This window comes from Tachysurus vachellii, chromosome 9, assembly GCF_030014155.1.
Source record: "Tachysurus vachellii isolate PV-2020 chromosome 9, HZAU_Pvac_v1, whole genome shotgun sequence".
NCBI classification, from domain to species: domain Eukaryota; kingdom Metazoa; phylum Chordata; class Actinopteri; order Siluriformes; family Bagridae; genus Tachysurus; species Tachysurus vachellii.
Window position 1 is genome coordinate 15820248 of NC_083468.1, and position 15600 is coordinate 15835847.

General features: G+C 40.4%; 2 protein-coding genes across 5 annotated transcripts; one reads left to right on the plus strand and one right to left on the minus strand.

Moving 5' to 3' along the window:
* Positions 1 to 313: 313 nt before the first annotated feature.
* Positions 314 to 4943, minus strand: wee2 (WEE2 oocyte meiosis inhibiting kinase). Its single transcript, XM_060878617.1, has 12 exons — positions 4824 to 4943; positions 3988 to 4260; positions 3684 to 3883; positions 3541 to 3595; positions 2718 to 2887; positions 2445 to 2566; positions 2187 to 2333; positions 1993 to 2097; positions 1813 to 1898; positions 1424 to 1594; positions 910 to 1058; positions 314 to 643 (listed from the first exon to the last, which is right to left on the minus strand). The coding sequence occupies exons 2-12, from the start codon at positions 4249 to 4251 to the stop codon at positions 487 to 489; spliced, it is 1626 nt and encodes a 541-aa protein (XP_060734600.1). The 5' UTR covers positions 4252 to 4260; positions 4824 to 4943; the 3' UTR covers positions 314 to 486.
* Positions 4944 to 5843: 900 nt separating this feature from the next.
* Positions 5844 to 15069, plus strand: dennd11 (DENN domain containing 11). 4 transcript variants are annotated; one of them, XM_060877902.1, is made up of 10 exons: positions 5844 to 6441; positions 7761 to 7860; positions 7979 to 8137; positions 9338 to 9485; positions 9782 to 9920; positions 10196 to 10327; positions 11312 to 11462; positions 11720 to 11788; positions 13927 to 14118; positions 14278 to 15069. In XM_060877902.1, the coding sequence occupies exons 1-10, from the start codon at positions 6069 to 6071 to the stop codon at positions 14288 to 14290; spliced, it is 1476 nt and encodes a 491-aa protein (XP_060733885.1). In that variant the 5' UTR covers positions 5844 to 6068; the 3' UTR covers positions 14291 to 15069. The 4 variants fall into 4 exon arrangements, with proteins under 4 accessions (XP_060733885.1, XP_060733884.1, XP_060733883.1 ...); XM_060877901.1 differs by having other exon boundaries at positions 14553 to 15069; XM_060877900.1 differs by having other exon boundaries at positions 14557 to 15069.
* Positions 15070 to 15600: the final 531 nt, after the last annotated feature.

Consider the following 15600-nt stretch of genomic DNA (forward strand, 5'->3'; position numbering starts at 1 on the left):
TAGAGATAAACCCACCGTGATATCCAGTATCGTGTACACTATATATAGTGTAACTGGGGTGTTAAAATGTCCACCCAAGGCGTCCAGTCCAACAAGGTTGTTATACCAATGTGTTTAACACTATGTTATCCATTTTAAGAGAAAGTCCCTGTTCCCCACCCTCACAAATAGAAACTCAAACATTGTGTCTGTATCCTTGTCTAACTGCCTTTTGGAGTTCCCCTGGTGTGACTGTGTGGACAAGATAAGCAAGCAACAGACATGCAAATGTTTCTATAGTATGAACAGCAGGGGAAAAGAAAGAAACACCACATTGAAAAAAGAATTTAAAATCTTTATTTACAAGGATAAAACCCATTTGAGTCAAAAACACCCAACTTCCACTGAAATGAGTAACAATATGGAGAAATTCACATTAGCATGAAAAAAAAAAACAACAACAACAGTTGTCCATTATGAAGAGAAGAAAAGAAAGGAGAAAAAAGGTTAGTGTCCCAGGAAACCAAAGCTCATGGAGCGAGCTGCGTTTCGGCCCACCAGCCGTCTTCCGGGTCTAGGAAGGGAGCCTGCATGTGAACTTGTGCATCCTGTGGTGAGAGCAGCTTGCTGAGGCGAGACAGCTAACCGAGCCTCCTGGAGTTCCCTATACAAATGATTCAGTCAGAATTCACAGCTCTCTGTGGGGCATTCCAAGTAAAGATCACTTCATGGTTGTGCAGTGTCCCCTGGTGGGCATTAGACTGAACCATGGGTGTCAGAACCATTATATGTGGGTGGGACAGGACCCACCCACTCTATTTGCTTCCGATGCCCATGGACTGAACTATGGCCATTATCAACATTATCACCTTTTGGCATTTAATTTCTTTAGAATTTAAAGAAAGATTTAATCACAGTTGCACCACTCACCTTTCCAGCATGGCTGTCCTGAATTTCTCTACATTGAGTTCTCTGCGCAACTGTGCAGCCAGTTTTCCAGCTCTTTCTCTACGCAGCACCGGGTGCCTGCACAATGCAGATGCAGACGGCCTCACAGCAGGATCAGGGTCCAGCATTGTCTGTCAAGCACAGTATATACACTTAATACAAATTTTACTTGCTTAAAGCAAACACCACTGTAAATGCTCAGACTATGGTACTAGATTGTTGTTTGGTACACACCTTACTCACAAAAGACATCAGTCAAGGTTTCAGTGTTCCTAAAGCCAATAGAGCAGGGCTTTTTCCACTTTTTTTTTTAAACATTTTATCACCATATTTGAGAAATCCACAGTAGTGGAGACTATCCCTTTAGTAATTGGAGATAAAGGATTATTCCTTTAAAGTCAAATGACACCTTTGACAAGACCTTTAACCAAGAACCAACCCAATTAAAACATTAGGAATTTCTCTGTAGACCATTATTCCCTTCAAAATATTTCACCTGTAGAAGATTACTTAAGGCTGGTGTTAATTCATAGGGCAGGTTGGGTAAGTGAGCCTGCCTGAGGTGGTGCCACTCATCTCCATTCTGAGGCAGTGGTCGAGCTCCAGCTGCTAACAGCACGGTCAGGCTCAAGGCAAAGATATCTGCCTTGGGTAGGAGTGTGTAGTCCTGCAAGTCAGCCAGGGCAAATGAACACAACAGACATAAAATAACACTTCAAACATTTTTATAAGTTGCAAGAGTGGCTTTAATGACAATATAAAAGTGAATGCAGCACTCTGGGGATCAGATGCACTTTGTCTATGATCATTCCAGGTGAAAGATCATGTGTAGTGTGCACACCCCTACTTCCACAAAACACTTCACTCTGATTTCCCCCAGAGTACCTCTCGTAAAACTTCACATGCTAAGAAGCGGCTGTCCCCTTCCTCCACCTGAGGACTTGAGATGGAGGTCACATGACCAAGATCCCCTACAACGATAAGGACATGCACTGAAACCAGGTAGATTGTGCCATTAAACAGCAGCCATACTGAAATCATACAGTTATGAATGAAAAAGCTTACCAATTTTATAAACTACCCCTGATGAAGTCTGGCCATCATCTTCCTCTTCACTGTCTCCTGCTCCACCAGTACTGGAGCTGGGCTGATGGCTAATGAAGATGTTACCTCAACAGCAGAGTGCATGGTCAGTTACTTAAGATAAACTCTAAAAAGACACTGAGAATGTGGAAAGAAATAATTAACAAAAAACACACTGGGTTTGATGTCCAGATGCACCAGGCCTGACGCATGGATGTATTTCAGTCCCATTGAGACCTGAAGCAGAAGATCCCTTAGCTCTGGCTCCTGAAAGAATTCCCTCTGTTCTTCCTTCTCTGTTATGACATCATGAAGGCTTCCACCTGTAATGGATATATGCATATACTGTATGCGCATATTTAGAGTAGTTGGCTAAAAAGGGAAAAGCAAATGCCCTTAGTTTTGTGAATTATAGCAACTATCACACACAGTACCATCACAATACTCGTTTTGAATGATCATATGGTCATCTTCTGCCCAAGCAGAATAGTAGCGCACAACATGTGGGTGATGTCCCAGCACAGCATGTGCATACACCTCTTTTAAGGCCAGCTGCCTGCAGACAAAAAAAGGCACGTCATAGAAACTGTATTTCTCAGATTTTATTCCTTATAATGTCTTTTCCACACATTTGTTCATGTATGAAGTGATATTCACACAAAGTAGCATCAGTCTGGCCAGAGGAAAGTGTTATGGTGCACACTTACTCATTGGCAGAGCCTGCCAGTGGCCTGCTCAAACGTTTAATGGCGTACATGCAGCCATCCAGCCTCTTCACACAGCGATACACCGCACCAAACTCGCCCACACCAATCCGGCCTAGTTCCAGGAACTCGCTCTCATAACGTGACAGCATGAGAGCTGGCACTGCTGGTCTCTGAGTGCCAACAGATGGAAGAAGGAACAGAGCCCGGATGAGGAGTTTTATCTACAGATGGTTGGGTTTTTGTAGGTTTTCACACCAGTGGGCCATGACTTGTATGAAATCTCTCAAAAAACAGAACCAATTTAGCTACCAACACACATTCTCATCACATTAATCAATTACATGTTTGTTAACAACATCCTCATCGCTTTTGAAATCATTTGTAGATTTATAGACAGGCTCACACCTTAAGAATCAAGTGTTGGATTTTGAAAAGCAAGTGTTAGAAAGACTTGATATGACCAATGTGAAAATATAGTTGTACCTTCTGAAGTAACACCAAGTGTTTTACCAAGCACTTTATGTACTAGTACTACTGTACACATGAATATGCCTATAAAATGCATGTCTACACATCTGACAACATATTTTCACTTAGAATTCAACAAATACTTGCTTTCTGCAGGAGAAAGTTTAAGAAAATTAACTTTAGACATTAGATAAACCTGAACTAGTAGGAGAACTCTGCTGTCATGCAGTTTCCTTATGGTCATGCAAAGGCTCAGAACAGAAACAAACATTCTCTGCTTTGCTTTTACAAAGTCTTAAAGATTAGCTGAGATATAAATGGTACATCGTGTTTCCAGACATGTCTACTGCCGTACCTTTGAGGGAAGAAAATAGCCTTCATCTTCAGATGATGTTTGAGTTTCCTTTGACCTACAAAAAGCAAATGTGGCATGTTGGAATGCATCGAGTACAATCAGATGACATGATCGGAGTATCCTTTTTTAGAGAATCTTGTTACCTGTGCCCATCATCATCGTCACCATCACTTCTACAGTTCTTCCTCTTGTAGTGTTCGCTGTTCCGACGCACCGTATTTGGCGTGAAAGGGTTAACATTGACTGAAGGCGCTTGGTCAGACAGAGCAGGCCGGCACTGGACTCTCTGGCAGGGACATGCCTTGCTGCTCGAGTAAGGCAACACTGACTTGGACAACAGGCTCTTATGGGGTGCAGGGGGTTGGAGAGGGGAGACAGAAACTGGAAATTTATTATTAACATCCAAATCTTTGCTCTAAATAAACATAGAAAGGACTACTAGGCTACCTTTGGTGTACTGGGGGAGTCACAGAGCCTTAGCTTCCTCCAGGCAGCATAAGGTATTGGTGAGGTGGGTGCAGCAGGCGAGACTGCATTACTCCTTGTGCGGTGGCGCGGAACTCTTGGGGTTCGACAGGTTGAGGATGGACTTCTTAGCGACACACTTCTGGGTGCCCAATCTTCCACACTGCTGTCACTGCTGTCCTCCTCACCACAGCTCAAGAAATACAAATGCTGCTGCACTGATTTCTCATTTGCTGCCGCCGCCATACCTAACCACTGGGTATTCAGCAAAATAGTGATGCAGACACATACACTGAAAGATCTAAAAGAAGACTGACTGGGTTACCAAATGAGATGCAAGAGACTTGCATAGCCTGTTCATTCACACACGAGTGAACTATCTGAGGTTAAGAATAAGAAGCAGTCAAATGTTAAATTACCATTAAAAAACATGTCTTGATTAAGCTGGTCATGAAATGAGGACTGTAACTCAGCAGCTGGAAAACATGCTCTACAAGTCTGACTTTTAAGAATGTACTAAAGCCAAATAAAATATTGCGGCAGTTTATTAAAACGTGCGTATATTTTGTATTTTTAAAATTTTCATCAGTGGACACTAGAGGGCTTTAGTAAGATTGTTCTAAAAACATTAGCACGTGACTTAAAGGCCTATAAAGAAAGAACAAGGCAAAGTTTGAGAATATATGCTTCAAGTAGATAAATTACTTTAGATAACAGCATGGATTGCTTTTAATTATTTTTAAATGACAAGAATTAAAGCTCAAAAGTTAAAGACTACATCATTTTTACTATCCAGAAATCTTGTACTACTAACTTACCGGATGCAGCGCGTGCCGCCACGCTTGAGATCGAGTTGCGCGCGAGACCCACTTGTGCTAATGAAACTCCAGCCTGCCCTGCTTTAGGCCGCTCCGTCCATCTGCGCTCGAGCTCATTTGACTGATTAATGGGCGGGCGCTTTGAACTGTCAATCAAACGTTTAATACAATAGTCACAACAGGTCGAAATTAGTCACGTCAATATCTATAAAAAGCTTTATCTTAAACTGTAACAACAAACATTTCTTGTATTATTCAACTTTAAAGCCTTAAGCTATGAACATTTCCTGAAAATAAAATCAGTTTGTCCTTATGATATAAATATCTAAATTTCCTTTATAAACCTTATAATCTCCTAACTAGAGTGGAAACTCATTCAATCACAAAATATTTCTGATTGAGTTTTTTCTTCATTTGAATTTTATTCCAAATATTCTGAGAATCGATTCGTGAATCATGAATCCGGTATCGTGAGTCAACTGTGTACAGTTATATATATATATATATATATATATATATATATATATATATATATATATATATATATATATATATATATATATACACGTATATATATATATATATATATATATATATATATATATATATATATATATATATAGTGATTTATATGTTTTCAAGCGTATTACATAACGCTGGAAGACCTGAAAGACTGTTCTTGAAGACCATCTTGAAGACTGTAGTTCATGAACATTAGTGCATCCTATTTGTTAGAGGTAAACACACAGGGACATTTCACCTGTAGCTCTTGCTTGTGTTACCGGGACGTTTTTTTTCATCTAAAATTCAAAATTATAAGTGGGAGATTTGATACCAGGTTATAATTAACTTTATCAATTTACTAAATATAGTTGATGATGAAAATAAAGTAATATAAAATAATAGCCTCTTCTTGTTGTTTATAAGATCCCTTTGGTTCTCATCTGGTTCTATGAGAGAGAGAGAGAGAGAGAGAGAGAGAGAGAGAGAGAGAGAGAGAATTAGAGAGTTAGAGAGTGCAGACGTATCACGTGAGCGGAAGTGTGTGACGTCATCAAAACAGTGTCGTCTCCCAGTCGTGTCCGGTTTCTCCGTCTCACTCCGTGTATATTTTGAACGTGTCAAGCTGCAGACATGTTTTATTTCACAATTCATTGGGTGTTTTACTTTGAGAAAACCAATTAAGGCCGTCAACATCGTCGATACGACGTTAGCTCTCGACTCTCCGTCAGTAGTGAAGGTGTGATGATGGTGGAGCAGTCAGACCGAGCTCCGCTGCTCGACTGGGAGGAGGAGGTCGCGCGGGCCGAACAGACCCCCGCCGGACCTGCTGCTCACAGCAGTGACACAGAACCGACGGCTCGCGGTCCTCAGGGCAAAACTGCTGCGAATAACATCTGGAGCGCGAGCGCGGGAGGTGCAGGTAGTGTAACAGCTGTTAAAGGCAGGGGCAGGAGCACGCGCCCTGGGCCGGAGGGGGATGCTTATGCTTCAGGCACTGATGAGGAAGGAGATTGTGCCTTCCCTGGAACCTCCATTAAAACTCGTGCAGTCCCGGGCTGGGAAGAGAAAGACCAAATTGTTTCAGTGTTTGTGGTGACCTTTGACACGAGATCAGGTGAGAAGGAATAGTCTTACAGCACAGCAGAGCTTCTGAGGCTCATTGGCTAATATTCCATCTGTTTGAGTGTGGACATTATATACCTTGTATGTATCTACCTAGCATTGATTATACACTAATTCATTCATTAAGTCATACATTCAATTCACACCACAAGAAAGTGAAAATTGCTCATTCTAAGTATTAAGTCATCTTGCTGACTAATACACACTGCTGGACTTCTGCTTTCTTTGCTGTACAAATTTGGCTGCATACATGACACATTGTTTAGGAATGATTAACGCTTTAATGTTATTCATTCATTCAATTTCAGTAACCACTTTATCCTGGTTATGGTAACTGGGAACGCTGTGTGCGAAGCTGATACACACTCAGGATGGAACACCAGTCCACCATAGGGCACCATGCAGAGACAGTTTAACACACTCGTTCACACCTAGATGCAGTCAGAGCAACCAGTACCAATTATGTGCATGTTTTGGGGAAATGGGTCGAAAACCAGAGAGCTCAGAGCTCAGAAAACCCATAGTGACTTAGGGAAATCATGCAGAACTCCATACAGACAGTAACCCGAGCTCAGGATTGAACCAGGGCCCCTGAAGTCACGAGGCAACTCCAATATCCACTGAGTCACCATGCTGCTTTTATGCTGCTAATCTACTCTGTTATGAGTCCATTCACAAATCACTGAATTCTGCTGTGAGAATCGTGGCATTTTCTAACTAAACATAGGCTGTTATCTCAGCCAGCTTTTTTCATATCAAAGCATAAATTTAATATACTGCAATCAATTTCAGATCTCGACAAACAATCCCAAAGTGGCATTATGAATTTCCTGTGACCTCAAACCAGAACTACACTTTTTTTACTCCCTATTTATAACATATGTGCAGCTTACTTATGCAATGCTTGTAAATCCATATCTTTAATGTTTCAGCATATTTTCTTGTTTGTTTTCCTGACATCTAGATTCACAGAAATGTTAGTTACTTGTTATTGCTGAGCTCCTGTACTGCTACGGCATGTCAGGATAGTGAAAAGGACTACATAATCCATCAAAGTTAAATTCTATGTATTTAACAAATAGCAATTTGTAAAAGAAATGAATAAAACAATAGAGGAAATTGTGTGTTTCCCCTCATGACCCCGTTTTAATGATGTATAGTGTAGTAACTGCTGTAGTTGTATAGTATCCCTTTTATTTCTTGCAGTATGCATATATACCTATATGGTATATTAAGAGACATTGACTGAAAGCTTTTGCCATTATGCACTGCAGGCAATAATCATGGTTTTTACATTTTTGTCATGGACAGGAAACATTGTAGAGTGGTGCTTACCTCAGGACGTCAACCTGGATGGTGTGGAATTCAAGTCGATGGCCAGCGGATCTCATCGAATTGCAAATGATTTCATGTAAGAATTTGTTTTTAGATATTAAATGAAGTGGTATAATAGTTTACATTGGAGTTTTATTTGGCATGATGTGCCTTACTCTACATTTACAGTAGAATGCTTGTTTTGACGTTTCTAGATATTTTCGAAAAGGCTCTTTCTTTGGGCTGGCATGCTTCGCCAATATGCCTGTGGAGAGTAAGCTGGAGAGGGGGGCTCGAATGAAATCTGTCGGCATCCTGTCACCATCATACACACTGCTCTACCGCTACATGCACTTTTTAGAGAACCAGGTCAAGTAAGTGATTTTGATCCCCATACTGTACAGTATATTGCCCTATAAAGCGAATATAAAGAAGCTGACTTGGGGCTGTTTTTAGACATCAATGTATAACAATGTATACCAAGTTTGGTTTGGTTGCGTTCTGATATTTACATTTAGTCAGTGCTCTGTATCTGACTAATCATCTCTTCACAGTGACACTAGTCCTTTTTTCTTCCTCCTTCTGTTTCTATATCTATTGACACTGGTGGTCAAGATTTTTTTCCCCCATATTTTAAGCTTTATTCCATTTTTATTAATTCCCTTTATATTTGGCTGGTTTATTTGGTTATTGGGTGATTGGTGGCTTATCATCTGAGCTTTTGCTCTAAAGTCTAGAGATCAGAGGTTAGAATCTTGATGATGACAGCCATCCATAGCAGGAATCTGCTGAGATCTTTGGGATAAGGGATGGCATACTCTGTCTACATGATAGCCTTCACCCTCCCTGGAAACTGTCATATGATATGGTAGCGCTAACTGGTGGTTGAGAAAATACTTTGATCACACAGTTATAATTACACGGACATGGCATGTATTGGATAAGTATCTAGTCTAAGACGACAGGTGAAGGTGCATTAAACATAAAAGACTTAAAAAGACCAGATTCCTGTATATATATGTATATGTATGTAATTTGAATTCAGCCTTATATTTAATTTGCACCATCTCTTCTTGATTTAATCTAATCTATCCTTCAGGCTGTGTGCGCTGGAGCTACATCGAGCCATGCTATTACTCTTTCTGTAAATGTGTTCTTTAGGGCTCTTTACTCTTTACTGACCGTTAAATCCTACTTACACTCATGGACCTCTTTATTAGGAACACTATAATAAAACACTGTTGGCCTTCATTTACTCTCAAAACATCCTCAATTTGTTATGGCATGGATTCTGGGTCAAGGTGAGATTCTGTTTAATGTCCATATGATTGCATCATGCAATCCATTTCAGATGCAACATCATGCTGTGAATCTCCTGTTCTACCACATCCTAAAAGCTTTCTACTGAATTCAGACTTTTGAACATGGAACTCATTGTGATGTTCATGAAACCAGATTGAGTAGATGTACAGATGTTCCTAATAAAGGGCTCTGTGATTGTATTTAGTTCACGTCATACTTGTTTCAGCTTGAGGAGACTCTGTGAATATGTCAATGCAACTATTCGACTGTAGGCACCAGCTGCAGTGTCCGGGCCAGTATTCACCTCTGGAGGCATTTTACGAGGATAAGAAAGCTGTGCTTCCGTCTGGAGGTAACGGTATGGTCACGGTCTGCCCGACCAGTACCATGGTAAACCGCTGCATGCATCCAGAGATGAAGGTGAGAGCATGTGGAACAATGTATTACTAAAATATTACATTTGTCTCTTGTCTGTTTTTATCTTATTTTATCTGCTCTGTTTCTGCTCTGTTTTTGCTCTGCTAAACAGAGACATGCATTAATAGAATAGGACACCATGTCTGCGGTTTCATGTGGATGCTTTGTCCATGTCTATGATCATATTGTCCTTAAGTCCAACTTAGTGTCAATGTCCACACTATCCATTGTCTCTTCAGTAATTTTGAATAGCATTCTGAGTAGCAGATGAATCATGATTGTTGTTTACTTCCCGTTAGATCACACATCCTGCTGGATGCATGTCTCAGTTCATCCGTTTCTTTGGAGAGCAGATCATGGTGTTGTGGAAGTTTGCCTTGTTAAGGAAGCGTATCCTCATCTTTTCTCCTCCACCTGTTGGCGTGGTCTGTTACCGAGGTGAGACTCAAGTAGTATTTTATGCAAGTGAAATTCATAGGCTAAAGACGCAGTATCATACATTTATATGCTTGAATGTGTGTTTATGATCCACGTATGCTAATGTTTAATATTTGGCATTAAAAAATAAAATTGGCCTTATTTTTCTTATTAGTTTATACCAGCTTTTATAATATTTATAATAGCAGTTCTTGGTCAATTTTGATCCTGCCAGTTTCTTTACAATGCTTTGTGATTTGCGTTCTTCCCTTTCCTTCTCTCCTGATGGTTTTCAGTATACTGCTGTTGCTCCCTTGCTAATGTGTCCATACCTGGGATTGGTGGCTCTGTACCAGAGTTCCGCCCCTTCTTCTATATCAATGTTGCTGACATCACAGCTCTGGAGAAGGAATTGTCCTACGTGGCTTGTGAGTACTTTTTTATAAACTGCTGCCAGGGTTTCCTTTTAAAATAAATATGATGAAATTGTGAGTGGTTACACAACAGCTGCATGACTCAATCATGAACAAGCTTTGCTTTATGAGTCTATTTCCTGGTATTGGAACAATTAGTTTTATAAGCTGTTTAAAAATGGATTGAAAGGCATGTATTGGTTGACAAACAAACTTCTAAAGAAAGTTTTTGAATAGTGTTTTAAAGACTATTCTGTGTGTTTCTCTGTGTCTGTGTGTGTCTCTGTGTCTGTGTGTGTCTCTCTGTCTGTGTGTGTCTCTGTGTCTGTGTGTGTCTCTGTGTCTGTGTGTGTCTCTGTGTCTGTGTGTGTCTGTGTGTGTCTGTGTGTCTGTGTGTGTCTGTGTGTGTCTGTGTGTGTCTGTGTGTGCCTGTGTGTGTCTGTGTGTGTCTTTGCGTGTGTGTCTTTGCGTGTGTATCTTTGCGTGTGTATCTTTGCGTGTGTGCCTGCGTGTGTGCCTGCGTGTGTGTGCCTGTGTCTGCATCTGTGTGTGTGTCTCTGTGTGTGTGTCTCTGTGTCTGTGTGTCTCTGTGTCTCTGTGTCTGTCTCTGTGTCTGTCTCTGTGTCTGTGTGTGTCTGTGTGTCTCTGGGTGTCTCTGTGTGTCTCTGTGTGTCTCTGTGTGCCTGTGTGTTTCTTTGCGTGTGTATCTTTGCGTGTGTGCCTGCGTGTGTGCCTGCGTGTGTGCCTGCGTGTGTGCCTGCGTGTGTGCCTGCGTGTGCGCCTGCATGTGTGCCTGCGTGTGTGCGCCTGTGTCTGCATCTGTCTGTGTGTGTGCGTCTCTGTGTGTGTGTGCGTCTCTGTGTGTTTGTGTGTCTCTGTCTCTCTGTGTTTTTGCGTGTGTGTCTCTGTTTGCGTGTGTGTCTCTGTTTGCGTGTGTGTCTCTGTTTGCATGTGTGTGTGTGTGTGTGTGTGTGTGTGTGTGTGTGTGTCTGTGTGTAGGCACTACAGAGAAGATTTTTGAAGAAAAGAAGGAGCTTTATGATGTCTACATTGACAACCAGAATGTGAAGACACACAGAGAAAGCCTGCAGCCTCTTCTGCGAATTAACAATGCTGACAGGGAGAAGTATCGCAAACTCAGTGAACAGAGGTACTGAGAAGACTGCTGTTACTCTAGAAATATTAACATGAATCCATATTTATTTACATATCCAGTTTTTTCACAGGAAATAAGTACCTTAATATTTCTGCCATGCTTAAGGAAGATGGAGTACTCCTGCAGTGTATATAAATATGCCACAAAGTACAGTTTCCTCCTTATGTGTAATGACGTGCTTAATCATTTAATCGAGATTGAACATGTCAGATTGTTGTGATTGTGTTGACGTCATGAAAACATCTCTGCAGGCAGTTGTTGCTGTATTCCCAGGAGGTTGATGGAGACTGCACCTCTAGTGAGGAAGACCTCTTCATTCTGTGAGTAGTAGATTTGTATTGTTTGCTATAATATAAGCTCATATTTCCAGATAGTCCAGGTTTTTGTTGTCTCAGAGCTTCCTGTACCAACAATCAGGAGCACCGAATACCTACTACATCATCATGTGCTGATTCAGAGCAAAAATCTGGCCTGTGGTTCACGAGGAATGAGCAGGGAAATATATTTTTTTTGGCTATGCTCCAATGCTTAAAAGTCTATTGTGTTTATTTCCTATTATAAGATTGCTGTGTACCAAATCCAAAACTATTAAACCTGTTTCTGTACTTAATAGTACAAATGTTTTGTTCTAAAAAAAAATGGTCTCACCAAAAAATCAGATCATTTCAAGTTTGAATGAGCAAATTATAATGTAATGTATAGAAATAATGGATTATAAACTTCTAATAGAAAATACTAGTATAGATCGGAGTTTATTCAAGAGGTTTCCCCATTAGTAAAATGATGTTTTGCAGTGTAAAGATGAAATTTACTGGAACGAGGAAATTCTCATTTCTCTTATTTATTAGGGAGAAGATATAAAAGATTAGATTTCTTATACAGGTTTATTGTCTTGCTTTGTCCCCAGGCTAGCTTACATACAACCATATCAAATATGAAATTATGGACAAATCTTATTATTATTCACTCTTTTATGGTTCTAAAACAGACATCTTGGACTGAGTAGTTTGTACAGCGTAATGTTCAATTATTTGTATTGTCTTAGTATATTTACAGGAACGTTCAAAGCCACATGTCTCTCCTCAGGTTACATTTTGAAAACATTACAATTGTTTGTATACAAGTTACATATAGCACCTGGTAGCCCTGCCCCTCTTTCTCTATGTAAGCAAAGCTGCGAGCACTGAGTGCATGGAGTGGCCAATATTCTCTAGTTGAATAAGAGCGTCATCCCTGTTCTTAAAATGCACTTCTTCTTGTTGGGATTTCCAGTGTGAACACACTACTCACACTATTTATGCTACTAAATGGCATGGAATAGTGGACACATATGCAATCTGGGATGCATTAAATATTGATCTGCCCAGATTTGCAGTAAGCCATGCTTTTCAGTTGGTCAGGTCTAAACAGGTACAGCTTGTTAAATGGAAATATGAAGTATGTTTTCCCCAAATCATCTGTTCTAGCTGTTCCCTAATGGCATCAGTGTGACTGGGCAGGTCAAGCTGCTGTTGGCAAACAAGTTATTCTGCGTATTAACTTATTTATGTTTTAGTGTCGAGGCCCTTAAAACTATTACGGGATTTTTGTTGTTGTTTTCATTCTTTTAATTAATTGTTCCTCATTTGAACAGATATTTTATCTTGTTTTATCTATTAAAGATTTTTAAGGCTGAAGATACCATATTGTATGTATGTATGTATGTATGTATTGTGATGTATCCTGCAGGGACCTCACAAGAATTCAAACTGGGCTAATTAGTTGACTAACATGATCTGAATGGGCCTATGGTGGGTATGGGCCTATTCTGTGTTTTGAAACGTTCAGGAATGCTAAACTAAAAGATGTATATATTAATTAAAAAAACATTAATTAACATATAGGGGGACACGGTGGCTTAGTGGTTAGCACGTTCGCCTCACACCTCCAGGGTCGGGGTTCGATTCCCGCCTCCACCTTGTGTGTGTGGAGTTTGCATGTTCTCCCCGTGCCTCGGGGGTTTCCTCCGGGTACTCCGGTTTCCTCCCCCGGTCCAAAGACATGCATGGTAGGTTGATTGGCATCTCTGGAAAATTGTCCCTAGTGTGTGATTGCGTGAGTGACAGAGTGTGTGTGTGTGCCCTGCGATGGGTTGGCACTCCGTCCAGGGTGTATCCTGCCTTGATGCCCGATGACGCCTGAGATAGGCACAGGCTCCCCGTGACCCGAGGTAGTTCGGATAAGCGGTAGAAGATGAATGAATAATTAACATATATATTAATTAAAAAAACAACAAGAAAAAATAGTTTCCCAGTGAAGGCCCATTAAGGAATACTTTACCCAAGCATAATAATATGGCTCACAGAAAAGAAAAGCTATTTAATGCCAATTAGCATGATTTTATTTTTTCATCATGCAAACTGACTGCAAGTGTTTAAGTAGACAGTATATAAATATTTTGCTTGTTCCCCCATGCCAGGTTCTTTATGGAGCAGAACAACCGCATCTTTCAAACTCTGCTAGAGGTTGCAGGGAGTTCAGATCCCACCCTGACTCCTGAGCATGTGCGTGCTATGGGCTTGGACCCACAGGCGGACCGCGGCTTCCTTGTGGATCTGCTGGAGGTCTATGGCATCGATGTCATGCTGGTTATCGACAATCCATGCTGCCCGTAAGGCCAGAGAGATTTCTCTCTCATTTTCTTCACCTATGTCTCACTTATCACTAATGCTCTCTCTGGATCCGTAAGCCTTGCTTGGCTGGAACACACTGCCTGACTCCCTCCTTTCCTCTCTTTGTCTTTCTCTTTTTCTTGGCCTGGGTGTCTCAGGAGCCAGTACTGACCCCTGGCCTCACCGCTGGAGCAAAATGATACAGCCTCTTCAGGCTCTGATACACTGCTGCCTTCACGCCCCTGACGTCTGTCTGCTTATGTATGTCTGTGTGTTTGTGTGTTTTCTCAGTATCTTGACAGCTACCTGTGGGTTTCTTCCCTAACTGCGCCTACTCTTATGTCCTGAAAAATGAAAAAAAAAAAACACTAATCTCCGTGCCTATTTGTTACTGCTTGATTTGTGAATCTCAATTGTGACTCTTTTCTTCTAGCCAGTGCTGTTTTTGAGACCTGATGTAATGGCCCTGTTTGGGTCTTCAGTGTGCTTCATCTGAGCCCCACAGACTTAAAGTAAAGAAATGGAAACACTTTCAACCTTCTGCCCACATGGTTTTCTTGCTGGTGAAGGAGGGTAACTGAAAGCCAATGAACTACTTCATGGTTATACAACGGTTTCTGCAGATAAAAGGTTCATGACTGGAACCATTTAAATGGACCACGTTCCCTGCAGTGTTTATTAAGTTTACTCCAGCTGAATTCAGAGTTTTATTTTGAGTTCCAAAAACAAAATGGACATTCTCTCAAAATGGACTCTCTCCCCCACTGTTTTTTTTTTTTTTTTTCAAACTTTATGCCTACACCTAATGACTGGATAAGAAACAAAGGAAGAAGTGAAGTATTTAGAACAGTGCTACTAAATCTTTTTAGAATTTATCATTTAAAAATTCTGGTCTCCAGAGTGATGATGGGTCTGGAATGTCAATTCATGATAAAAGACTCCAGATATAATCCTTTAGTTATGATCATGGACCACATTGGATTCAATGCAAATTTTGTTGATTCTGAATCACTGTATTTTGAAGAACAGGGCTGGAAAAACTGCAACATCTGGAGATGTCTGGATTAAATCATCTTTTCACAGTGGCATCGGTTTTGTCAACTAAATGAATTGAATGTTGTGTTTTTGCCCTTGGTTTAAATGTTGCATTATAGTTTGATACACCAGGAGTCTGTGCAATAAAAGATCAGTCACTTATTTGGACTGCTTCTATAATATAGATACAGTAGGCACGAATGCTAACACCACAGACACAGACAAGGAGAGATATATATATATATATATATATATATATATATATATATATATATATATATATATATATATATATATATATATATATATATATAAATATTTTATGTATGTATTTGTGCTGAATACATTCCTCACTCTTGGTGTTGATTGCAAGTTTGAAGCACATTTGAGAAACACGAATAGGGTTTGAACCTTTTATGTTCCTCCCCACACAGAAAAATATGAAT

What these genes read in the sequence shown, in the direction of transcription:
- dennd11 (XM_060877900.1), top strand. Translation starts at nt 6,069, where the DNA reads ATGATGGTGGAGCAGTCAGACCGAGCTCCGCTGCTCGACTGGGAGGAG. An exon ending in TTTTTAGAGAACCAGGTCAA is followed by an intron (nt 8,138 to 9,337) that starts GTAAGTGATTTT and finishes ATTCGACTGTAG; the next exon opens with GCACCAGCTGCAGTGTCCGG. An exon ending in GCATGCATCCAGAGATGAAG is followed by an intron (nt 9,486 to 9,781) that starts GTGAGAGCATGT and finishes ACTTCCCGTTAG; the next exon opens with ATCACACATCCTGCTGGATG.
- wee2 (XM_060878617.1), bottom strand. Translation starts at nt 4,251, where the DNA reads ATGGCGGCGGCAGCAAATGAGAAATCAGTGCAGCAGCATTTGTATTTC. An exon ending in GCATCTGGACATCAAACCCA is followed by an intron (nt 2,098 to 2,186) that starts GTGTGTTTTTTG and finishes TCTGCTGTTGAG; the next exon opens with GTAACATCTTCATTAGCCAT. An exon ending in CCTTAAGTAATCTTCTACAG is followed by an intron (nt 1,059 to 1,423) that starts GTGAAATATTTT and finishes TGTGCTTGACAG; the next exon opens with ACAATGCTGGACCCTGATCC.